We start from the raw sequence: 25,495 nt of genomic DNA, 5'->3' as shown, positions 1-25,495 counted from the left end.
TGCCGCTCTCTCTCTCAGTCTCTCATGAATAAATAAATAAATCTTAAAAAAAGAAAAAAGGAGTCTAGTTACTGTCCTCATACCAGCACAAGACAAAGCATAAGAAAAGAAATCCACAAATATCCCTCATGAATATAGACAAAAAATTTTTTTAATAATTGCTAATTGATAACAGCAATATATATAGAAAATGCTATATCATGACAAAGTGGAGCTTATTCAGAGTACTGAAGGCTAGTTCAACATTCTAAAATCACCCAGTGTCATCCAGTCTATGACAGACTAAAAATTATATGATCATATCAGCTGATGCAGGAAAAACATTTGACTACATCTAAGACCCATTCACGATAAAAACTCTCCACAGTTTGGATTAGATGATAATTGCCTTAATTATGCTTAAAAAGCTTCTGTAAAAACATAACAGCCAACATCATATTTAATGGTGAAATTCTGAATGCCTCTCTTTCAGATTGGGAGTAAATCAAGGATGTTTGTTCTTGCCACTCTTAATTCAGCTAACATTTTTAGCTACATAGAATAAGACAAGTAAAGGAAATAAAAGGAATTCAGATTGGAAAGGAAGAAATAAGAATGTCCCTGTTTGTGGAGGACATGATTATGTACATAGACAATCCCAAGGAACCTGTGAAAAACCTCCTGAACTAATGATAATGAGTAGGTTCAGCAAAGTGGCAAATTACAAGGTCACCACTCAAAAACCAATCCCATTTCCAACATGTGGAAACAAATAAAAACTGAAGTACTCTTGTAGTCCCTACTATGAAAACAAAATCGTAGTTATGCCAAAAATAACAGTGTGCTCATGAAAATAATGAAAGACACTCTAGTCTTGGGTTGGAACATTCTGGTTTTCCTAAAATTGAATATAGGTTTAATACAATTCCCATTAAAATCTCAGCAAGGTTTTGTTTTTATTTTTTTAGACAAAATAAGCTTATTCTAAAACTAATTTGTAAAGGCTAAAATGGCAAAAACAGTCTTGACAAGGAGGATAAAGTGAGAGGGATCACTTCCTGATGTTATGGAATGCTATCTAGCTATAGTTATTAACACTGTGTAAGAAGAGTAGAAACAAAGGTCAGTGGAACATTGCAGAGGACCCAGAAATAGATATACACAGATGCTCAAGTGATTTTTGATGAAGTGCAAAAAAAATGGAGAAAGGTTAGCCTTTTCAACAAATGAGGCTGGAGCTAGTAGACATACATGGGTTAAAAAAAATGAACCTACTCTAAATGTTATGCTTTATATAGATATTCAATAAAAATGGATCATGGAATTTGTCTTTTTCTAACTTATTTCACTCAGCGTGATACCTTCTGGCTCCATCCACATCATTGCAAATGTCAAGATTTCATTCTTCCTGATAGCTGAGTAGTATTCTGTTTGTGTGTACACATACACACACACACACACACACACACTCTCCATCTTTATCCATTCATCAGTCAGTGGACATTTGGGCTGTCAGAGAAAGACAAATACCATGTGATCTCACTTGTGTGGAATTTAAGAAAACAGATGAACGTTGGGAAAGGGAAAAGAAAAACAGGAGAGAGGGAAACAAGCCATAAGTGACTCTGAACTGCAGAGAACAAACTAAAGGTTGTTGGAGGCAGGTGGATGGACTTAGATGGGTGATGGGCATTAAGGAGGCACTTGTTGGAATAAGCACTGCATGTTGTATGTAAGTGATGAAATCACTGAATTCTACTTCTGAAACCAATGTTGCACTATATATTAACTAACAAAATTTAAGAAAATGGATCATGGATTTAAATGAAAATTGTCAAAATGTAAAAACTTAAAAAAAAATTAAGGCGAAAATATTCAGAATCTAGTGTAGAAAAATTGTTCTTAGGCACCAGAAGCACAATTCATAAAAGAAAAAAACTGATAAGTTGCATCTTATTAAAATTAAAAATTTGTGCTTATGAAAGATGCAATGAAAACACAGGGTACAGGTGAGGAAAATACTTACCATATACCATACCATCTAGAATATGTAAAAATTCAACAGTAAAGAAAAATCAAATTAGAAAATGAGTAGAAGATGGAAGAGACTTTTCTCCAAAGAAGATTACAGATGGAATATAAGCACATGAGAAAATATTCCATGTCATTAGTAATCTGTAAACACAGATTAAAACCCAGTGAAATATCAGGACACACTGAGTGAATGGCTACCATGAAAACTGATAACCCCAGATGCTAACTAGTAGTGATGTGAAGAAAATAGATCACTCATACATTTCAGGTGAGATTATCAAATGTTACACTTATTCTAGAAAATCATTAGTCTCCTAAAAAATTAAATATGCAATTATTATATGACCCAGCAGTTAAACTCTTGGACTTTTTAACACAAAAAATGTTAATTTAAGTTGGCGTAAAAGGCCATACATGAATGCGTATGCCTGCATTATCCATACTAGCCCCAAATCAGACACAGTCCATATATCCTGAATGGGTGGGAGGGTCAGAGAAACAGTTGTACATCATACTAGGCTGTATAATGTTAATAAAACACAGGTCTCTTCTGTGTGGTTCCTTGTCTTGAGGAAAGGACAAATAGAAAGTATCCAATGATTGTTTGAAGTTACCTAGTTTATTTATGACTGCTTCACAAAAGATAAAACGGGAAGAGAATAAAGAGTAATGGTCTGAAAGTGAAATTAAGAAAAAAAATCCATTATAGTGTTAAAAAAGATAAAATACTTATAAGTTAAATTATTGTTAAGAATAAACAACAAAGCAGTGTTGAAATATACTAAAGTATATAAATACTTTAGTATTTAGTATTATATAAATACTCCATAAATGGAGAGACATTCCTTTTTTTTTTTTTTTTTTTTTAAGATTTTATTTATTCATGAGAGAGGCAGAGACATAGGCAGAGGGAGAAGCAGGCCCTCTGTGGGGAACCCGATGTGGGACTAGATCCCAGGATCCAAGAATCACACCCTGAGCTGAAGGCAGATGCTCAACCGCTGAGCCACTCAGGCATCCCAACATCCTATGTTCATGGATTAGAAGTACTAATATTGTTAAAATGGCAGTACTCCCCACATTGATCTGCATATTTGGTGCTATCCCTCTCAACATCCCAGCTGACTTATTTGCAGAAATTGAGAATCCAATTTAAAAATTTATGTGGAAATACAAGGGACCCAGAATAGTGAAAACAGTTTTGAAAAAGATGAATAAAATTATAGTATTCATACTTCTCCATTAAAACTTTATTCAGAGTTATAGTGATCTAGACAGCATAGAACTGGCATAAATTCAGAATTGAGTTTGTGAGTAGTTGCTTTTCAAGAAGTGTGTATTTAGGTGGGTACTTTTCTTTTGACCCACTACCGTTTGTGAGATTCTTCCATTTTGTTGTGTATAGCCATAATTCGTTCATTTTGTCTTTTATCCATTCTGGTGGTGGCTATTTGGGTGGCTTATTTGTTTTGCCTATCAGAAGTGATAGTAACATGTCATACTGGACTCATGCCTTTTGGCTCATTTGAGTACACATTGCTATCGTATATATACCTAAAGAGTAGAGTTGTTGGATTTTGGGGTATGTGATGCACCACTTTAGTAGGTACTGCAAATGATTTTGTAAGGTTGTGAACAAAATTAGATTCTAATAAGCGGTGTGTAAGAGTTCCTGTTGCTTCATGTTTCCCAACAGTTGGCATTGTCTGCCTTTTTAATTTAGCATCTCCAATATGTATGTAGTAGTTGTGGTTTTAACATACCTTTTCTTGAAGAGTAATAAGGTTGGACACCTTTTCACATGATTTTGAGAATCTTTTTTTTGTTTTTTTTTAAAGATTTTATTCATTCATGAAAGACCTAGAGAGAGAGACAGAGACACAGGCAGAGGGAGAAGCAGTCTCCATGCAGGATCCTGGGACTCCTGGATCATGCCCTGAGCCAAAGGCAGACGCTCAATCACTGAGCCACACAGGCGTCCCAATTTTGAGAATCTCTTATTTGGAAAGAACCTGTTAAAATCACTTCGCATTTTTCTTCTAAGTTATCCCTTCTTTTCTTAACAGTTTATAGGCCTTTATATATTCTGGCTGGGAGTTTCTTTTTTTAAAAAATTTTTAAAAATATTTTATTTATTTATTCATGAGAGACAGAGAGAGAGAGAGAGAGAGAGAGAGAGAGAGGCAGAGACACACAGGCAGAGGGAGAAGCAGGCTCCAGGCAGGGAGCCCGATGTGGGACTTGATCCCGGTCTCCAGGATCACTCCCTGGGGTGATGGTGGCGCTAAACCGCTAAGCCACTGTCTGGGCTGTGGCTGGGAGTTTCTTATTAGCTACATGTTGCAAGTATTTTTTTCCTCCCTGGTGTGCTTTGTTGAACAGATCTTTTTTTTTTTTTTTAAGATTTTATTTATTCATGAGAGATACACACAGAGAGAGAGGCAGAGACACAGGCAGAGGGAGAAGCAGGCTCCATGTAGGGAGCCCGACATGGGACTCGATCCCGGGTCTCCAGGATCAGGCCCTGGGCTGAAGGTGGTGCTAAACTGCTGAGCCACCTGGGCTGCCCCTGAACAGATCTTCTTAATTTTAATGAAGTCCACTTTATTAATCTTTTCATTTATTGTTGGGGTTTTTTGTTATGTTTTTTGAAATTTTTGGTTGTGGAGAAGGTGGAGTCTTTTTAGGTTTGGTGGGGAAGAAATATTCCCTACCAAAAAGCTATGAAAATATAATATTTTTAGGGCTTTATTGTTTTGACTTTGACATTTAGAAGGAGAATTCATTTGGAATAGATTCTTATGTTTTGATTGATACAGAGATGTAGCATTTGTTATCTCCTGTCATCTCCTGTATATATCGAAGTTTCTCAACACTGTTTAGTGAAAGGATAATTGTCACTGCTCTGCAATGGCATCTTTCTCATTAATCCAGTATCCATTTTCATGTGGACCTCCCTTCTGGATCTTTGTGTTTACATTGCTTATAATTACCTATTTTTTTTTAAGATTTTATTTATTTATTCATCAGAGAGAGAGAGAGAGGCAGAGACACAAGCAGAGGGAGAAACAAGCTCCATGCCAGGAGCCTGACATGGGACTTGATCCCGGGTCTCCAGGATCACACCCTGGGCTGAAGGCGGCGCTAAACCACTGAGCCACCAGGGCTGCCCTATAATTACCTATCTTAATGAAATGCCATCTTGCCTTCACTGTTCTAGTTTAATATTTTAGTTTTGGTATATTGTAGACTTAGCCAGCCTTCTGTGTTTCTCACATTTGTCTTATTCATGCTTGGCCTTTGGATTTCCCTGTAAATATTAGGAATACCTTGTCAATTCCTCCCAAAAATCATGTTAAGATTTTGATTGGGCTTATGTTAAATATATAGGTCAATTGATGGGCACATGACAGACATCTTTGCATCCTGATTTTAGGACATGATGTGTTCTCTAGGTTTTATTTAACTTCTTTCAGTAATGCTTGATAGTTTTCGTTTAGAGAACTTGACTTGCTTGTCTTTTGTTAGTTATAGTCTAACCTTAGTTTTTCTTACTAGTGAAATGGGCATATTTAAAAAATACTTTCTTGCTGTCCATTACTTGTATGTATATACTTGTTTTCTGTGTCACTAATTTTTGTTTTAATATTTGCTTATATCCTCGTACTTTCTTTGGGGTTCATTGGCTTTTTTCCCCTTACTTTCAAGTGGATATTTAGCTTGTATTTTTAGCTTCCATTATATATTGTGTGTGTTTATTTTTATCTGTTTTCCTCAACATTTTTCTTTGGCTTTGGCAGAATGGTTTCACACACTTTGCTATGTTGAGTTTTTGTTATCATTCAGTTAAAAATATTTTCTAAATTACATTGTGGTTTCTTTTTTGACCTATGAGTTCTTTAGATCTTAATAATTGATCCTTCTTGTTCTTGTTAGAAAGAGATAGCTTTGGCCCACAACATATCATTTTCACCTTGAATGACTTATATTTGTTTTTATTGCTTGGTTACTGACAAGTAATCCATTTATCATGTGTGGGTAAATCTTTACTTAGTTCTCAAAAAATACAAGTACTTCATGAAATTCTGTGACGTGTTCTTACCATATATTTTTTCTTTAGTTTGATACAGCTTTTCCAATTGACAAAATTATTAGTAATGATTAAATAAATGTATGGATAGCAAATACTCATATAAGCTTATATGCTTGTAAGTACCTTTAAGTTTTTTGTCCTTCTCTGCTTGATAAAAGAGTCTCTCTCAAATTTGTAGGGCTTATTTTTTTTTTGTTTGCTCAGTTGTACATTTATTCCTTTATTCACCGTTGAGTAAATGTTTCATTTATGATATGTTCTGTTTTGTGTTAGGCTTTGGAGGAATTCTGTTCTCACTTTGTAGGGTTATTTAATCTAATAGGGAGGGGGCATAATTTTTTATAGGACTAAAATCGCTATACTGTATGTATGAGTTCAGTTAACAAAGAGGACACAGAAGAGGCAATATTTATCATTTTTCATAAATGGAGCAGTTTTCAGGTCATCCCAAATGCCGTTTCATGGTTTGTTAATGAAAGAGAATTGTAAAGAAATTCAACTAAAAAATGAATTTAAATATAAATTATACAAATTAATGTTCATTGCTTCAGCATAAATTTTAATTCTAACTTTTTTATTTTTACTAGCTATTTCTGCTTTGTAATGAAATTGTATTACTTTATAAGCTTACATATAGATAATTAGTGTTTTATATTACTCTCTGCAGAATCAAAGAATTCCATCGGACATGGTATTTCTTAGGACATCAGAAAAAGCAGGTATTTTTATTTGTATTTAAATTGCTGATCATTTAGTATTTTAGTTTAATTTTCATTTTGAAAGGTAAAAGTTAAATTTATTCTTATAAAAAGTTTTCTTCAAATGATGATACATTGAATTCGTTAATCCCGAATCACATTTCACTGTTGATATTTAAAATGGTGATCTTTACTGTAAATATTTGTTTTAAAAAATACAGTCCTATCACAACCTTTATATCAAATGAATGCTTTCATTCAAAGCTGTATTGATATCCAAGTAATTAAATGGTGATGTTGCTCAAAATTTGATTGCTATTCTGTATTTTCAGTTTTATTAATTCAGCAAGAATTTATTTACCACTTACTTTGTGCCAGGTATTACTTTTTGTTTCGTTTTGTTTTGTTTTTGTGCCAGATATTACTTGTTGCATCAGATACAAAGGGAATGAGACTGAATTTTTCCCTTCAAAGAGGTCATGATCTACTTATGTATGGATATACGTACATTGACAGTAATACTCTGATTATATAGATACTTTTAAGAGTTATAAGATGGGTGGGGGTAACAGGAGAGGAAGCAGACAATTTGCTTAGGTGAGTGGGTTTCACAGGGTAAATGATATTTATATGACCTGAGCTTTCACCAGTAAGAAGAAGGTGGAAAGGGGGTAATGAGATGGAAGCCTCATGTGGTCAAGGAAAAGAACTGTGTGTTGGAAATCAGGAAACCTAAAGTCTAGTCTGCTTAGGTCAGTTCTTAATTATGTGACCTAGATACATGGTCACGCATTTTCATAATGTCTAAAATGATGAGAGGTGAGGCACCTGGGTGGCTCAAGCAGTTGAGCATCTGCCTTTGGCTCAGGGCATGATCCCGAAGTCCTGGGATTGAGTCCTGCATCAGGCTCCCTGCAGGGAGCCTGCTTTTCCCTCTACCTGTGTCTCTTCCTTTCTCTCTGTATCTGTCATGAATAAATAAATCTTTAAAAAAAAATGAGAGGTTTATCAAGTAATACCCAAGTTCCTTCTGTGTTGCATTTCTGACTTTGTTGAATAAATGGACAATATTTTTATAGGAAGCTCAGATTGGAAGCTCAGTATATATGTCTTATTATTTGTAGTGTGAAAACTCTAGAAATGGCAAAGTTAAATTTTAGAGTTGTTAATTTATTTTATTATTTTTTTTTAATTTTTAAATAATCTTTACACCCAATATGGGGCTTGAACTCATGACCCTGAGATCAAGAATCACATATTCTTCCAACTGAGCCATCAGGTGCTAGAGTTGTTAATTTAGCTTTTTCTCCATATATAAACAGCATTTTTTCCAAAGGACATTTTAAGTCATGAGAAAGAAAAATGTTTTTTCATCAACTATAGTTATGGTTATTTACATTTTAATATGAGGCTGCCATTAACAGAAGAGTTCAGCTACACCTAATAATCAATATGCTTGATGTCCTTTTTTGTTTTTTTAAAGATTTTATTTATTTATTCATGAGAGACACAGAGAGAGAGAGAGAGAGAGAGGCAGAGACACAGGCAGAGGGAGAAGCAGGCTCCATGCAGGGTGCCTGACGTGGGACTTGTTCCTGGGACCCCAGGATCAGGCCGTGGGCTGAAGTCGGTGCTAAACTGCTGAGCCACCCGGGCTGCCCTGCTTGATGTACTTTATGTATTGTTTTACTGATCAGAGGTTTTCTTCTTCCTGTGGAGCAGACTACAGAGCTCCTCTTGCAGTCCATTTCTCTTTCTTCTCAGAAATACAACTAGACTCCCTTTTCTGTTAGATTGGGCTAATACATTGAGGTCTCGCCAAAGGAGGTACGCTGAGGCTGGTGTGCTGAGGTCTGGCCAAAGGAGGACAGCTGACAGTCTTGTGTGCCACTTCCAGGCCTAGTTTTAACCTCTTTTGTAGCTGTTGACTCTTTCCTTCCCAGCGTCAGTTTAGTGTCCATGACTAGGGTAATCTTAGAAGCTGCTCTTCAGCCTGGGTTCATGAATGACTGTGTGGAACAGAGCTGTCTCTCCTCCCATTACCAAGTGATTCTATAAGGGAGATATTTAAGTACCCAAACTGCAAGGTTTATCTTTAATAGTAGCTCATGTTCCCTTAACATCTGCAGTGCTATGGCCAGCAGTGGACAGCTCTGCCTTGCTTTCACTTCTTGCTTATATAGAGCCTCAAGGTCACTGGCATGAGACATGAAGACCTTTTAGGTGTTCCTGGGCATATGTGCAGCTCTGCAGGAGCTTCTGGGCTCCCAGGAATGTGTTAGGATTTGTCAGAGCCTCCTTTACATCGTCTGATTTTCTAGATTTTCTTTTAAATTTTTTGGTCACCTTGTTTACCACAGTTCTGTCACCAGCTGAAGTAGCTGTGATGTTAAACAGTTGCGACTGATAGTTTTCTGATGAACAGTCCAGAGAAAACACTGTTGTTGATATATGTGCTCTGGGTCAGGTCAAATCCAGGCAAAGCCCTAATTGGTCAAGTGATTACAGTTCTCTGGACATGGATTTGAGGAGCCCAGCCCTGATTTGTCCCCATCAGTGGCTGCTAGAATTTCAGGTTTCTCAGTCACCGTGGAACCATAGGCTTAGGGGGAAGAGGGTTTGGGAGTGGGAGAAGACAGAACACTACATAGCTCACTCTCACTCAGCTCGATTTAGCCGTGTTTCTTGAATAAATGCACCTGAGACTGTTGCAAGTCTTTGATTAGTCTCCAGAATTCTGAAAAGGTTGCTTTTGATGATTTTTTTACTGATGGTCTCAAAATTATGGAGGAGTGGATTTTCAGAGATTTTTTTAACACTGTCATCCCTGTTTACATCACCTATTTGTTTAAGATTTGTTTGTCTTTGTTTCTAAATGTATTCAGTGTAATGAATAGCAAAAATGTTTACGTTTGAGAGATGGTTTTATATTAATTGACCTTTTAATGACTGTGGTAGAAATGATCCTGAATATGGAAATACATAGATAATTAACTTAAAAAGAAATACAGGTTGTGTTAGGAGATATAAGATGAAAAATAACCACTTTAAAGCTGGAAGATGATGAGAACTCCATTTTGTAGAGGAGGAGTCTGAGGGCTGGACAATATGAATGCCTTGTTGAAGATGTGACTAACAGCAGTTTACGTTCTTCAGCCTTTGAATGACTTACAGCACTAACACATAAATAGAATATTCAAGCATTAAGCACTAACAAGATACTCTTTATTACGTTAGCTTTGTGTAAAGGACATTCTATCTAAACTGATGATTTTTAAAAACATTTTCTTTCCCTCTAGTTTTCCCTTGGGTTTCATGTTGTAGGGACATGTGGTAGTGTAATGATAATCAGTCTTTTGGAGGTCCTGGATCTCACTGAGATTCTTAAGAATTATCACCTTGTTCCCTAAAAAAATGTACATAATGTGCATGTATGCTAATTATTTTTATTGTTTCGTATATTCCTGGTAGATTATTATTGGATCTGACTTAGACCTTATTATAGTCTGTTTAAGCTTACAGTTCTATTATATTTCTTAGTTTTATTATTTTTTCTATCAAATTTAAATTGTTAAAACTATCACTGATTACAGATATACAGACACTAAAATGTTAGATTGCTATTTCATGCTCTTATTCTTTTTTATAAAATAGACAAATACCTTCCCTGCTGGATAAAATATGTGTCATAATATTGCTTTAAATCAGGAATTCTTAGCTTTAGAAATTCTGTTTCTGTGACTTAAGTGATTATTTTAAGTTTTTTAATTGTCTCGTTTTCAAAAGTACACATATTCAGGATTGTTTACCTGCTAACGCTATTGATATTATTTTACTACTTGTCAGTTTTAGTTCAGGAGAATCTGATAGTACATTATCTATTAAAATAAAATAAAAATCTTCAAGCCTTAGCCAGCATAAAAATGTTAAATCTGTGTGGTGTGTCCAAGTTTGGACAGTTGCAACTCAGGGAGTCTCTGTGGTGTCATATTGACTGTGTATTAACACAGGGCCTTCTGTGGGGCCAGCTTCTGCTTGTTTAGAATGCAGATGAAGCTGTTGATGGATCTGGGGACTGATGGCTTAAATTCCAATTAATCAATGGCTTCATCAGTTTCTTAATTCAGATCAAATATCTCCTGAATGCACACAATTCTTTTAGTGGTATTAAGAGAAATTAATGCTTTAGAACTAATTTTCATCAATCTCTTATAAATGCCAATATCTTTTTCACTTGTCTCCTAAGTGATGACATTATAGTTTAAGTGTTAGGACATATTACAATAGCTCAGCCGTCACCTGTTTGTGGGGTGGGGGTAGGTAATGACACTGTGCTCATCCACATTGTCTCCTTGGTGCTATTCATCTTCCCACCAGCTTAAAAATTTCATGCAGGGTCATTAAGTCATATAAATGATTTAGAAATCAAGTTTAGTGGCAAACGATCTGGTATTACATATGCGAAGTCAATGTCTATTTTTCTTTTGTCGATCATATACTGTACCCATCTCTTTCAGAGCTATTGGGTACGTGAGCTCTTGCAAGCAATCTCCTGATATTACAGGATAACTTATCACGGTATATGACAGACTCTGGTGCTCTGTCTCATCGTGTCCCATCAGTTACTTTATCACCACTTGATGCCACTCTCCTGTGTGACACATAGCCTAGTTGATCTTAATTTGATTGTCATTAAACCTGTCCTTTCCTGTCAGCTCTTGTCAATTATACAAAATAAAATCAAGTATTCATAGGAAGTCTGTAACGGGATATAAGCAGACCAATTTAATAATTCATTTTTGCTGAATCTTCACTGATCTCCATGGTAGCTACTGCTTGCTGTTAAACATTATTAGATATAGTACGTGTAAGACACAGCAAGTTGGCCATACTCCTGATTTTGCTACAGTTGATTCTCTCTTTTTAAATCATATAATTTACTGCGAGGTTAATAATATTAACCGTACTCAAAGATGAGTAATATGTCCATTGCCCTTAAGTTTTTTAAAACAGCATATAATTATTTAACGTGAAGCATGTCCTTTTTTCTTTAAAGAAAGACAACTATATTACTTCCGGTGTTTAATAATTTTATAGAACTTTGGTACTCGTTTCATTTTTATTGTTTACTTTATTTCTAAAAATTTTACTTATTTATTCATGAAAGACATGGAAAGAGAGGCAGAGACATAAGCAGAGGGAGAAGCAGGCTCCCTGTGGGGAACCCGATGCGGGACTCCATCCCAGGACCCTGGGATCCATGCCCTGAGCCTAAGGCAGACAGACGCTCAGCCACTGAGCCACCCAGGTGCCCCTTAGTTTCACTTTTAGAAACATAAAATATTTGAAATATAAGAGACTCTAGAGATTCTCCCTTCTTATTATTTTATATGTTAGAAAGCAAACCTAGAGTAGAGCTGTTGGCAGTGACATCTCAAAGTACGTGTCAGACAGAATGTAGAATTCAGTCCCTATGAGGTTATCTTTTGTATCAGAACACACACAAGCACACACATGCACATATATAAACATGCATATATTTAAGAGGAAAATATCAACTTTGAAATAGCATCCACTGCAAATTTTCGTATGCTCCTTTTTAGCTGAAACCAGTTTGTAAAATAGACTCCTTATGATAGGTCTTTTGACAAGTAATGCATAACAAAATTTATTTATGTACTTAGATATATTTTTCTAAGTACATGTAATCAGACAAAGGTCTCCTAATAAGTCTTCACTGGATACAGTAGATGACTCAGAAATCATTTTATTTTATAGTTCTCCATCTTACTATACCTTAGGAGAGTGACTTGGCTTCTGTGAGTGTCCTAGAATCAAACTGGTAGTATTAGTGCCCCTGGCAGAGAGCAGTTAAAAGAATTAGAAGTATAATTGGTGAAGGGTTTGCATGGGGCATGTTTCAGATACTGAACTGTGATTAGTTGAAAGTGCATTAGCTGACAGAGAAAAGTAGTAAGAGAGCAAGAAAATGCTCGTGATGTGTAGGACTGTATTTCTTTCAGAGGGTTCCAGGGAGAATGAGGCTAGCACGGATGTGGGTTTGCACAGACCCATTTTAGTTTTAGGACATTGTGTAAGAGGTGTTCTGGACTGGGCTCTGTGAAGATACTTTCTGGCATGTCTACCTTAACTAGTTCCCTCAAATTGAGAAATAGTAGCTAAATAAGCTCCTGGTATATGGCACTCACTGGCAGAATTTCATAGATTTTCCTCTAAATTTTACAACACACCTCCAAATTTGATGTTTCCCACTGTGCAGATGAAAACTTTATTGAGGTGAGGTCACTGGACAAGGAGCAGTTGTGAGTGAGATACAGAGCCAGTGCTCAGCCCAAGGCTGGTCTTCCTGCTGTGCTGTGTCGGGCCCTGGGAACAGCAGCATCTCCTAGAGCACTGCTGGCACCTTGGGCCCCGGCTTTCTTCATTGTGGTGGTCTGGTCTGTCTTACACGCCATAGGGTGCTGAACAGTACTCCTGCCTCACATCACTAGGTGCCAGTAGCACCCACTTCCCTGCCCAGCTTTGAAAATAATGTCTCCAGAAGTTTCCAAGTGCCCTCTGGGGGCAAAATCACCCCTGGTTGAAAAGCACTACAGGACTTTTTATTTTTTTCTTTCATTGAAGAGAACCCCTAAGATAAATTAAGTGTTCAGTTCTGTTTCTTTTGAGAGTAATTGTTTTACTATTTTTCAGAGATCTTTCTCAGTAAGAACAGATTGATTCTGTGGCATTTGACTCCATTGGGAAGAAGCTTCTGCTCCACACCAGTGCAGCCAAGAATTCAGAGACTGGCTTCATGTCCTTGCTACCAGCTCCATGCCCTTACTACCCTGCCAAGCCAGGGCGGCACCCTGCAAAGAGTGTCCGTTAGTCGCTCATTTCCCCAGGCCTGGTGGGCTAAGTCTCCCTTCTGTTGACCAGTTTCCCTTCAGAGGCAAGAGCTATGCCCAGTTTTGACAAGCTGGGAGTAATGGGGCCCCAGCAGGTCCCCCACCAGCTAGCTTATACAGCAGAAGTAACATGCCTGGGGGGGCTACCACAGCCCCTCTCCTAACCCCAGCACCCACTTAGAAGCAAGGAAGATGCCACTGTAGATCAAGCTGGCTGTCCCCTTTCATTCTCCAGTGCCTTGACCCAGAGGTTCTCTGGGGGGAGGGCCAGAGATCTTTGCAGACCTTGCTGAAGTTCGTGCCTAAGGGTGGTGGTGAAAACCATGGAGAGCTTGGTGGCCAGCTGTTCACAGGGCCTGTGATATACACCGACAAAGGACGTGGAAGCCCGGTGAGAAATTTTACTGCCAGTACCAGGGTAAGAGTCCCACTGGTTCACACTCAACACTGTGTGCGTGTGTTAGGCTACTCTGTTCAGGGGCAGCCAGAGTGGGGCAGTCTTACAGGCTTCCTAAGCAAATTTCTGGATGTGCTGCTCAGCCCAGTGGTAGTTCCTGGGAGGCTGAGCTTAGAAATGAAATCACATGCCTCCTTGTTGGTCTAGAAGATTGCACAGATGCCAAAACCATAGCTGTGGTCCCAGGAATAGACATAGAGAACCTCCAAGCTGCTGGTCCATCCCTGAATGAACCAGGGGTAGAATCACGAACTGACTTCTGCACTGGGGAGAATAGCATCCAAGCCACATGTGTCCAGCGGTAAAGGGTGAAAATCTGACTGATTGCATTCAGACACCACTTTTGGCCAACAGAAGTTGATGTGAGGCTCGGAGCAGCCCCTAGAAAGCCAGTGTCAGTGACACAGGGCATGCTACAGGGGAAATTGATGTCACAGAATTAGGTTAGCCAAGTCACTAAAAAATAAACAGTTATCTGAACAACAACCAGCACTCAAATACAGTTTTTGATGTTTGTATAACACAATTCAGAGTGTTCACTCATCAACTGTAGTGAATTTTGTGTGATGGTACAGCAGAGGGGTTTGAAGTCAGATGGACCTCAAGGTGGCATTGTGCTGTTCATTCTGCCCTCCCCAGTGAGGCCTCTGAGCTTGGAAGAGGGGCATGTCACCTGCCTACTGTCTGATAGGGCCTCAGATATATGTAGAGCAGCACAGACACCTAGGAGATGCTCAGTCAACATTAGTAACCTCTTGTTTCGGGGAGAAATAAGTGACTTTTTATTATGCACATATGTCTCCATATAGTTTTTGAGGAGTGGATGTGGAAATTTCTTTTTTTTTTTTAAGGTTTTATTTATTCATGACAGATGGGGGGTGGGGTGGGGGGGAGGGGAGGCAGAGAGACAGGCAGAGGGAGAAGCAGCCTCCGTGCAGGGAGCCTGACGTGGGACTTGATCCCAGGTTTCCAGGATCACACCCTGGGCTGAAGGTGGCCCTAAACTGCTGGGCCACCGAGGCTGCCTTGGATGTAGAAGTTTCTAATTAAGAGAGTAGATACCATATTTATTTCTTCTTAGTTTGGGGTGTTCTGTTAGTCTCTGCCCATAATGATCTTTGGAAGGTACTTTCTAAATGAGCCAGGCCCCGAAGAAGTATACTTGTATTAAATCCCGTGTCCCTGAATTTCTCTCCCTGACACTTGATCTTAGTCTCTATCCCTCCCCCCATAGCCCCAGTGGTATCTGCGATGGTGGCTCTTTGGCCTTGGAGGTTCAGAAGGATCCCAATCATGGCAGAAAAGACAGTAACACTAACAGAGCTGGTCTACTGCTTTGTTCCGGGGACTTCTCTGGATGTGTGAAGCCTGTTGCTGTGGAGGCCCTCTTTCCCTTAATTGTAGATGGTAGCTGCTCTACGTTTCCCTCACTGACTTTCACAGAAACCACTCCACCCCAATTCTACAATAGGATATTGGGTGTGCCCCAAATGATGAGTCTGGGTTCTGTTTGAGAATTTTGAGTCTTGGTTGCTTGTCAACCCCATACTGTGTGTCTCCCAGAGCTTCTTTCACTCCTCCTGATTTTGCTTACTTCTCTCATTGTTGGACTAAACACTAAGGTCAGTAGGACCGTTAGTGCCTGGAGTAGTGCTCTCAGCATGCTGGGAGTTCAATGAATCTTGAGAGCATGTGCAAGAGCAGCACCGACTGTAAAGCTGTGGTGAGGAGGAGCACAGCCACACCCCGTGAGGTAGGGCACTTCCTGTAAAATCTTCATCATGTCTTAATTACACTTTTTAAAAATATATATTTTATCTACGTATTTATTTGGGAAAGGAAGAAGGAGCAGGGGAAGGGGCAGAGGGGGGAGCAGGCTCCTCATGGAGCAGGGAGCCTGACGTGGGATTCGATCCCAGGACCCTGAGATCATGACCTGAACTGAAGACAGACACTCCACTGATGGAGCCACCCAGGCATCCCCTATGTTTATCATTTTGAAGATATCAATAAATTTACTCTTCTTAGCATATGCCTGTATTTACAACCTCCCCTCCCCTCTCCCCAGGGGTGAGATATTGTTTTATTTACTTAATATTGTTTTATTTTTGTTTGTTTTAAATATCTAGTAGTTTATTTTAACCATTTTAAATTATCTTAATTTGACTGTTAAATAACCATATCATTTCAGCTGCTTTATGGATAAGTGACCTTATTTTGGGCGGGGGGAGAGAGAAGGAGAGAAAAGGGAGGGTTGGGCAGAGGGAGAGAGAGAATCCTAAATGAATTCCATGCTCAGCATAGAGCCTGATACGGGGCTCAATCTCATGACCCTGAGATTGTGACCTGAGCCAAAATCAAGAGTTGGACGGTTCACTCACTGAGCTATCCAGACACCTCTGGGTAAGGGATCTTTAACAGGTTCTATTAGGTAGCAGAAAACTCAACCAGCATCATTTAGCTCTGTCTTCTAAATCTAAGCGACTTAGAAGCCACCATTTTGAAGTCTCAGGCCCTGTCTCTGCTGGGTAACTACAGCCTGTGAGCAGCCACAGGCTTCTTTATAAGGCTGTTCACCTCTCCCTCTACCAGTAATCTTACGATTTCTGTATCTTTAAAGTTAAAACCCATTTCACCCAGGACACTTAAGGTTATGTCGTCAATACTAATAAATAGCTAGTTTAAAATATTGTAAAAACCTTTTATTTAATGTTTCTGTGTTGCTGTAGTCTCTTCTAGATAAAAGGGAAAAGGCCATGAGATAAGTTATTGATGAAATGAGCTGCTGAAGTGGAGAGGAAGTGCAGTCGGCCGATAACTGTCATAGCATGAGCACTGGTAAACGACCATGCGTACTGTCAGCTGTACACCAGAGCCACACTGGTGCTGAGCTGCATTGATCAGCAGTGTCTTGTCAGTGAGGTTGATGGATGGAGCAAACACGGATAGGGGAAGGGAGCCCTGAAATAGAAATATGAGAAATGTACAGCTAGAAGTACTCTCCATCCCTGCAGGTGTTCACATATAAATTGCAATGTGGGTTTCTGTAGTGTTTTCTCTCTTTACTGCAGAGATCAAATGTTTGTACAGTTGACCCTTGAACGACCGAGGGGTTAGGGCTGCTTACCCTCCCACCCCGCCCCCCATTTAGTTGGAAAGTTACATAAAACTTTTGACTCCCCCAGAACTTAACTACTAATAGCCAACTGTTGGCTGGAACCCTTAGCAATATGTCTTTTAACACAGTTTATATGTTCTAGATATTATACACCATATTCTTACAACAAAGTAGGCTGCAGAAAAAATGTTACTAAGAAATCATGAGGAAGAGAAAATACATTTATGGTGGACCCATGTGAGGATCAATTTTATAATATTTTGGTTGATATATTCTGTATTAATCTGAATGCACTTTTAAAATGTGTTTTCAGACATTCGTGGGTTTTTTTTAGAGCAATTTTAGGTTTTCAAAAAAGTGAGAGGAAGGTACAGAGATTTTCCACACATCCCTGCACTCTCACACGTATAGCTTCGCCCAACATCAGTGGGCCCCAACGGAGTGGTGCACTTGTTCCTATAGATAGACCCACATTGTCACGTGAGGGCTCACTCTCCAAGGTATGCATTCTGTAGGCTTGGGCAAATGTAGAAAGACGTGTATCTGCCATTATGGCATCATATGGAGTATTTTTCTTTATGATACTATTTGTAAAAATCCTCTGTGCTCCATCTGTTCATCCCTCAGCAACTACTGATGGTTTCATTGTCTCCATAGTTGTGCCTTTTCTGGAATGCTCTATCAGATTCTCTCCTCACACTGTACCGAGTGGCAGGCATTATGAAGTCTCTCTGTGTCTTTCATGGTCTAACAGCTCATTTCTTTTTAGGGCTGAATAATTCCTCATTGTCTGGATGCACCAGAGTTTATTCATTTACCTATTGAAGGACATCCCAGTTGTTTCCAAGCCTTGGCAGTTATGATAAAAGCTGCTGTAAAATCTGTGTGCAGGTTTTGTGTGGCTTAAGTTCTCACGTCCTTTGGGTCAAGGCCAAGGAGCACAGTTGCTGGGTAATACGCTGTGGTTATGTTTAGCTTTGTGAGAAACCACAAACTGTCTTCCACACTGGCGGCGCCATGCTGCACCCCCTCTGCCAGCGAATATGGATTTCTGTTGCTCCCCGTCCCCCGTCAATGACTTGGGCCATTCTCATAGGGTTACAGTGGTGTCTCCTTGTGGTGGTAACTTGTTTCCCCGGTGACATAGGATTATGTGCTTACTTGCCATCCGTGTGTCTTCTTTAGATCTATAGCCTGTTTTTTAATCAGATGGGTTTCTTATTGTTGAGTTGTAAGAGTTCTTTGTGTATTTTGAATAACAGTCCTTTGTCAGCTATGTGTTTTGGGAACATTCTCCCTCCTAGTCTGTGGCTTGTCTTCTCATTCTCTTGATACTGTTTTTTGCAGAACAGAAGTTTTGAATTTTAGTGAAGTCCAGCTTATCACCTGTTTCTCTTCCTGGCTCACATCTTTGGTGCTGTATCCAAAAAGTGGTCACCATACAACACTAGAGTCACCTAGGTTTTCTCCAGGTGTTCTTGTCCAGGACTTCCATGGTTTTGCATTTTACATTTTACATTTAGGTCTGTGGCCCATTTTGAGTTAATTTTTGAGAAGGATATAAGGTCTGTCTGGATGCTGTTGTCACATGTGGGTGTGGAGTTGTTGCAGCACCATTTCCTGAAGGGACCGTTTTTGCTCTTATCTAGTAATGTCTTGATTTCTCTCTCACCTTGCAGCACAGTTTAGCTGGATATAGGATTCTTGGTTGACAGGTTTTTCTTCTTACAGCACTTTAACCGGATTGGTGACTTTGTCTCAGATCCAAAGTTTTTGATGAAAAATCCACAGATAATCTTATTGAAGATCCCTTAGATGTGATGAGTCTCTTCTCTCTTGCTTCTTTCACACTTCTTTGTCTTTTGAAAGTCTGGTTATAACATGTCTCCAGTTGGGTCTCTCCGACTTCATCTGACTTGACCCTCTTTGAGCTTCTTAGCTGTGTGTCTTTCGTCACATCAGGGATGTTTTCAGTAATGATTTTTCCCCTTTGTCTCTCCTCCTTTGGGACTCCCACAGTGTGTGTGTTGGATCAAGTGCTGGGTCCCATGGGCCCCTCAGTCTCTGCTTGGGGTTTTTCAGTTCTCTCTCTTTCTGTCCCTCAGGCTGGACCACTTGTGTTGTCCTGTCTTCAGGTTTGCTGATCTTCCTTCTGCCTTCAACTCCCTCCAGGGCATTTTTCATTGTGATTACTGTATTTGTCAGCTCTTGAATTTCTTTTTCTTTTTATAAAAGTTTTTTCTCTCTATTGATTCCATTTTGTTCATCATTTGTTTTCTTGACTTTCTACATCTTTCTTCAGTTCTTTGAGCATCTTTTAGACTAGTCTTTGTCTAGTGGATTTGGCGTCAGGTCTTTTTCAGGGACAGTATTTGTTGTTTATCTTTTTTTTTTTTTTTTTTCTTTAAATTGGCCATACTCTCCTGTTTCTCTGTGTGCCTTGTAATTTTTGTTGAACATTGACATTTGAACCTTTATAATGTGGTAAGTCTGGAAATCAGATCCCGCCCCCCATCCCAAGAGTAGGTCAACTTGAGACTCCGTAATAACAGTAACAACATTGCAGTGAAACTTCTCGATTACTGTAGCTCATCCAGCACACATAGTGCGTGCACACGTGAATGCACTTGCCCTAACTGGCCTTCTCCCGAGGATGGCAGGGGGCCAACTCATTGTCTTGAAGTGTGAATAAATTACAATAAGGAATCAATGTTTTCTTATAGGAACTGTTTCACCAGGTGACCAGACCAAATCCAAAGAGCAGATGCTTCTCATTTTACATTTTATTCTAGCTCAAAGGTAAAAAGGAGGGGTAGGCTTCCTTCCACTTTCTTGAACCTGTACTGCAGTCATGGATGTGCACTTTGAGTACAAAGGGCTGCTGGCATCAGAGCAGAGCAAAGACTGGATATGGTACCAGGGTCTGTGGAGTGTGAGCTGGGCTCTGAGTGCTGGAGCCAGGGTTACAGGACCCACAAGGGAAGGGGAGATGGTTGGCCAGGATTAGAAGTGTTCAGTCAGTGGAATGCAAACCAGAGAGGGCCTGTAGATAAAATGGGACTTTGAGGGCATACCCAGAAAGGACCAGGCTCAACTGTAGTGTCTTGGGATGTACATTTGGGGGATAAACTCCAAATCAAAGCAAAGAAGTGCAAGCGACAATAGTGTTACGAGGAGACAGGGAGGGCTTGTGGGACGGGGACACACAGGATCTTCTCAGGGGTCTCTCAGGGGTACAAGGGTGAGTTATGTTTACGTAATTCACTAAGGTGTACATATGTAACTATTTTATAATTAAGTTTAAAAAGCCATCAGTCCCTTGAATTTATTTGGTGATGAAACTACTATTACTTTGTTTTTTATGCTTGTTTTTAGGGACTGTTTTTAGGGATTGCTTTTACAAAGTTAAAGGTGATTTGCTTTTTTAAATTGTGTACAATATGTATAATTTCACAATGAGCAGTACAAAACAGATGGGGCCTCTCTTCCAGCCCCTCCCTCCCCGCCTTTCTCCCCTGCAGAGGTCATCCCCACATCCACACCCACACACTTCCTCCCTCTGCCACCTGGCTCTTCAGTGCATGGTGTTATTCTGTGCACAGTGTTGACACCTGGCTTTCCTCTCTCCGCCATGTACACTCTAGACTGTTAACAGGAAAAGTGGAGGCCTTTCTCATTTCTTTCTCTTCTTCCTCCCTCTCTCTCCCTCCGTCTCCCTCCCTCTCCCTCCCTCTCCCTCTCTCCCTTTCTCCCTCTCTCGCTTTGTGTGTCCCTCCCTATCTCCTGTCTGGGTCCTGTCTTCCATCCTATCTTTGTTACACAGCTGCTTGTGCTCCCTTTTATTCATTGATTCTCACATTATCTGTTCCCAGTCTTTTATTACAATAAATAAAGTTAGAAGATCATCTTACGTGTATGTCATTTTGTGTTTTGCTGTTCTATCTTAGGATAGGTTCTGAGAAATGATGTGATAGAAATACTGATGGTCAAAGGGTGAATGGAGTTTTGTTATTTAATAGTTTTTCATGTTTAAAATTTGGTAGGGTATGACAATAAATCTTACCTGGGTTTTGACATTTTAGCTATGCTTTTATTATTGAACATATGTTTTATCGTGGCAGATCAGATGATTTATTAGCAAAGTTATGGAACACACTCATGGATATTTTTGTGTATTGACTTATTTTATTATTAAAACATGAATTAAAGGTAGAAATGATTGATGTAGTTTTTCTAAAATGAAGCACTAATTAATATTAAGTCTCAGTAGGCAAGAATACCACATAGGAGGCATCTGTATCTTGTTAGCACACTTGTTTGTGAATCAGATGTAGAAGGGCTTTTAAGGACTTTTGTTTATGTGAATCTCTAGCTGCATCCTTTCTGTATCCCACTTTGCTGCACAATTGTGGTCTGAAAGCACCTGTAACTCTGGAACTTTCTTCTCTCATTCCAAGGTTCGTGTTTTATTCGAACTGATCAGCTTGATGGTGAAACTGATTGGAAGCTGAAGGTGGCGGTGAGCTGCACACAGAGGCTTCCAGCCTTGGGGGTGAGCGTTCATGAGATTACAATGTCATTTTACTACTACTCTTCATTTTCAGGCAGCAAACATTTCCTTGTATACCAGTTGACTTCTTGAATGCACTCTTTGTAAAAATAATATTTTTTTATTAGTAACAAAGGGTCATTGAAAATCAACCAAAGTAATTTCTCTGATGTCTTGAAATGTGACCTGTTCTAGGTGTGGTTTGCAGTGTTCCCATTTGCTGGACACTTTGGTCTTTTTTTCTTTTCTCTCACTTTCCTTTTCCTTCTGATTTTTATTGTTAAACCTTGCAGTTGAGTAATCTTCAAGATTGAGACTTTTGGCAGGGTTAAATGAGCCCATTATTGCTAATTGACTGAACTCCCTGGTGGTCTGGTTTCCATAGTGTTGGCAGACTGTGGAACTCAGAGGGAAGTTAGCCTCCTTTTGGAGACCGGCACGTCCACTCTACTTTTCTTGTGACAGTAGAGAACCCTCTTTGATTAGGAGAGAGGAGAGTGTTACTGTGTCTCCTTCTTGTGACCGAGAGAGAGGAGGAGGACACTGTCAGGCACCTTACTTGGTCTTTGCACAGTGTCCCTTTGTTGCTGGGGAGTAGGCAAGAGGTAGGATTAGAGAGAACAATATTTCATCATTTTCATTAATCTCTTACAAATGCTGAGAATCTCCTAAGCTGGCACAATTTTTTTTTTTTTTTTTAAACAAAACCACAGTTGGGGCCATTTGGTGCTTGTGTTAGATGTAGTATATATTTGAATGAGAGGAGCTTCGTTTTTTCTTACATCATCTGCTGATACGCCATGGAGAGTAAAGAAAACTTGAGGTGGTCTAAGAGTGACCTTTGACTCGGGCAGTTGTTGGGGAAGGAGTGGGAGATGGGGTAATGTAGATTAGATCACTTTCCTTAGATTGGTTGGGTTTGGAAAGGAGTCTCTGCTTTTATTGCATGTGGTTTATAGCTAGTTTAAGTGGACAGTGGGGGACATCCTCATTCTTGTGTACACTGAACCTTTTGGAAACTATGTAGCCTGACATGTGTAAGACTGGGAAATATTTGCTCTTTATGTATGTTTAGTTGTCTATACTTTAAGTAGTCCTTAGGTTGAAATTCTTTCTTTTATATGTTTCATGTATATCTTCCAAAGACTGGTCGCTAGTGAACAGTTGCTGATTCTTTCCTTTGTACATTTATTCATCGTCACATAACAATGTGGGTCATGTAATATGTCTGTCACAGACTTACCCTATCCTTCTGCCTTTCCTACTCCTCTCTCTTTCTTTCTTTCTTTCTTCTTTCTTTCTTTCTTCTTTCTTTCTTTCTTTCTTCTTTCTTTCTTTTCCTTTCTTTTCTTTTCTTTTCTTTTCTTTTCTTTTCTTTTCTTTTCTTTTCTTTTCTTTTCTTTTCTTTCTTTTCTCCTTTCTTCTTTCTTCTTTCCTTTTTTCTTTTTCTTTTTCCAACCCTTTAAAAATTAAAAACAACCACCATTCTTACCCCAAGGGTGATAACAGAAGAGAGTGCAGGTTGCTGGATTTGAGCCCCAGGTCTTGGTTTCCTAACCCCTGAGCTAGAGAATGACCCCCTGCTCAGCTCATCAGCTAACCAGGTGCAACTCTGTCATGGTGGGAGCAAGTACGCAACTCTTCATTTTGTTTTTTTGTTTTTTTTAATATATAAACATTAAAAGGCTGCATGTAAATAGCAAGTCTTCCTTTTTCAGGTAAATTCTGAAAAGTAGAACAGGGTGTGTGTAAAGGAATGCCTGTGATTTCAGATCCCAGTAGGTCATCTCTGAAGAGTTGTGCCCAAACCCCTGTAAGCAGCAGAATGTGATTATTGGTGAATGTGCTTCAGAACACTAATAATAACTGTTGAAGACAAAATCTCAAATTGATAGAGAAAATTTGGACCATTCATTGTTTTAATTTTTACCTCTTTGTTTACCAGTATGGTTGAATTTTCCACTGTATATTCACTAGAAATTTGTATTTATTTGTTTGCCCTTTTGCTGTTTTTGAATTGGTGTTTGCCAATTAAAAATTAATATATATGCTTGTGTGATGTATAGTATTGACTTGATAAAACCAGATATGTGCAAAGTCTGTCCTGTTTGTAACTGATCCTTTCTTAGATGTGGAAGTATTCTCGTATCTCTTGTAGATCTATGAATCTGCACCATTCTTCAGGTCAGAAAGTATTTTTGTTTTTAAAGATTTATTCATTCATTCATTCATTCATTCATTCATTCATGAGAGACACAGAGAGAGGCAGAGACACAGGCAAAGGGAGAAGCAGACTCCCTGCAGGGAGCCCAGTGTGGGACTTGATCCCAGGACCCCGGGGTCACGACCCAAACCAAAGGCAGATGCTCAACCACTGAGCCACCAGGCGCCCCCTGACGTTATTTTTGAAAATTGTCCAAACTGCTGTTCTGGATCAGTTTCTCTGTGAATGCCAGGTGGCCTACCACTTTGAGGATTTGTTTTCAGTCTTTTAATTCTCAGTGTTCTGAGAATTAGGGATAGTTTTTAAAAATTCTGTAGGATATTATAAGTGATTTATATGATGGGGGTTAGTACAATCGATTGATTGTGAATGAGGGAAAGCAGATTTTCTTGGACCAACTAATGAAGGTAATAGTTGAGGTTGACACTCTTTCCCACTAACTAGCTGACCTTTGCCCACTTCACAGTAGACAGGAACAGGTGGGGAGCTAGTAAATCACTAAGTCACAAGTCAGGGGTGTGTGGGAAAGTGTGCATGCACAAACTGCCCAAGTGTCTTTCAACGTGGCTATACTGTAAAACAGCCAACAGTGCATGAGTGCTGTAGTTTCTCCATAGCCTTGCTGGTACTTAGTGGCGTCATGTTTTAATTTTAGTTATTTCAATAAGTGTGCTGTGATAGCTCATTTTAGTTTGTGTTTCTATCATGGCTAGTAAGGCTAAACATTTTTATTTATTTGTGAGAGAGAGAGAAAGTGCAAGCAAGAGGGAGAGGGAGAGAGAATCTGAAGCCGACTACACACTGAGCATAGAGCCCGACATGGGGTTCCATTTCGTGGCCTGAGATCATGACCTGAGCTGAAACTAAGAGTCACTGACTGACCCACCCAGGTGCCCCCGGAACATTGTTTCACGTACTTGTTTACCATCTGTTATATATCCTCTTTGGTGAAATGTCTGTTCATGTCTTTTTAGTGGCTTTTGTTTAATTCCCTAGAATGTTGTCTATGAATGATCATGTCATGTGCAAAGAAGACAATGTAGCTCTTCCACAGAGCTATATTGTCTATACTCTATATCAAGTGTGCATAGACAGCCTTCTCTTTCTTCTACTTGCAGTATCACACTGGCTGCAATCTCTAATGCGTTGCTGAACAGAAGTGGTGAAACCATTCATCCTTGTTTCCTTTCCAATCTCGGGGAACATGGAGCTTTTTTAACATCATGTGTGATGGTAGCTGTAGGTTTTTTTTTTTTTTTAAAGATTCCTTGTATCAGGCTGAGGAAATTCTTTCTGTTCCTAGTTTGCAGTGAGGTTTTTTCATGAATGGGGATTGGATTTTTCAAAAGTTTTTGTTTATTGACATGATTATATGGTTTTCTTTTTTCTTTTTTTTTTTTAAGATTTTATTTATTTATTCATGAGAGACACA

General features: G+C 39.1%; 1 protein-coding gene across 7 annotated transcripts in view; it reads left to right on the top strand.

The window, feature by feature from the left end:
- The window catches only part of ATP9B (ATPase phospholipid transporting 9B (putative)), a 237,520-nt gene that overhangs the window by 68,683 nt on the left and 143,342 nt on the right, over window positions 1-25,495 (top strand). For 6 of the 7 annotated variants that reach the window (XM_038525732.1, XM_038525735.1, XM_038525731.1 and 3 more), the window contains 2 exons: window positions 6,774-6,825; window positions 21,748-21,842. In XM_038525732.1, coding sequence (XP_038381660.1) covers window positions 6,774-6,825; window positions 21,748-21,842 — 147 coding nt within the window. The remainder of the gene's footprint in view (window positions 1-6,773; window positions 6,826-21,747; window positions 21,843-25,495) is intronic. The other variant, XM_038525733.1, reaches the window with a different exon arrangement.

This window comes from Canis lupus, chromosome 1 (genome assembly GCF_011100685.1).
Source record: "Canis lupus familiaris isolate Mischka breed German Shepherd chromosome 1, alternate assembly UU_Cfam_GSD_1.0, whole genome shotgun sequence".
NCBI lineage: Eukaryota > Metazoa > Chordata > Mammalia > Carnivora > Canidae > Canis > Canis lupus.
Note: the sequence above shows the minus strand (reverse complement) of the source record. Positions and strands in the feature narration are given on the sequence as shown.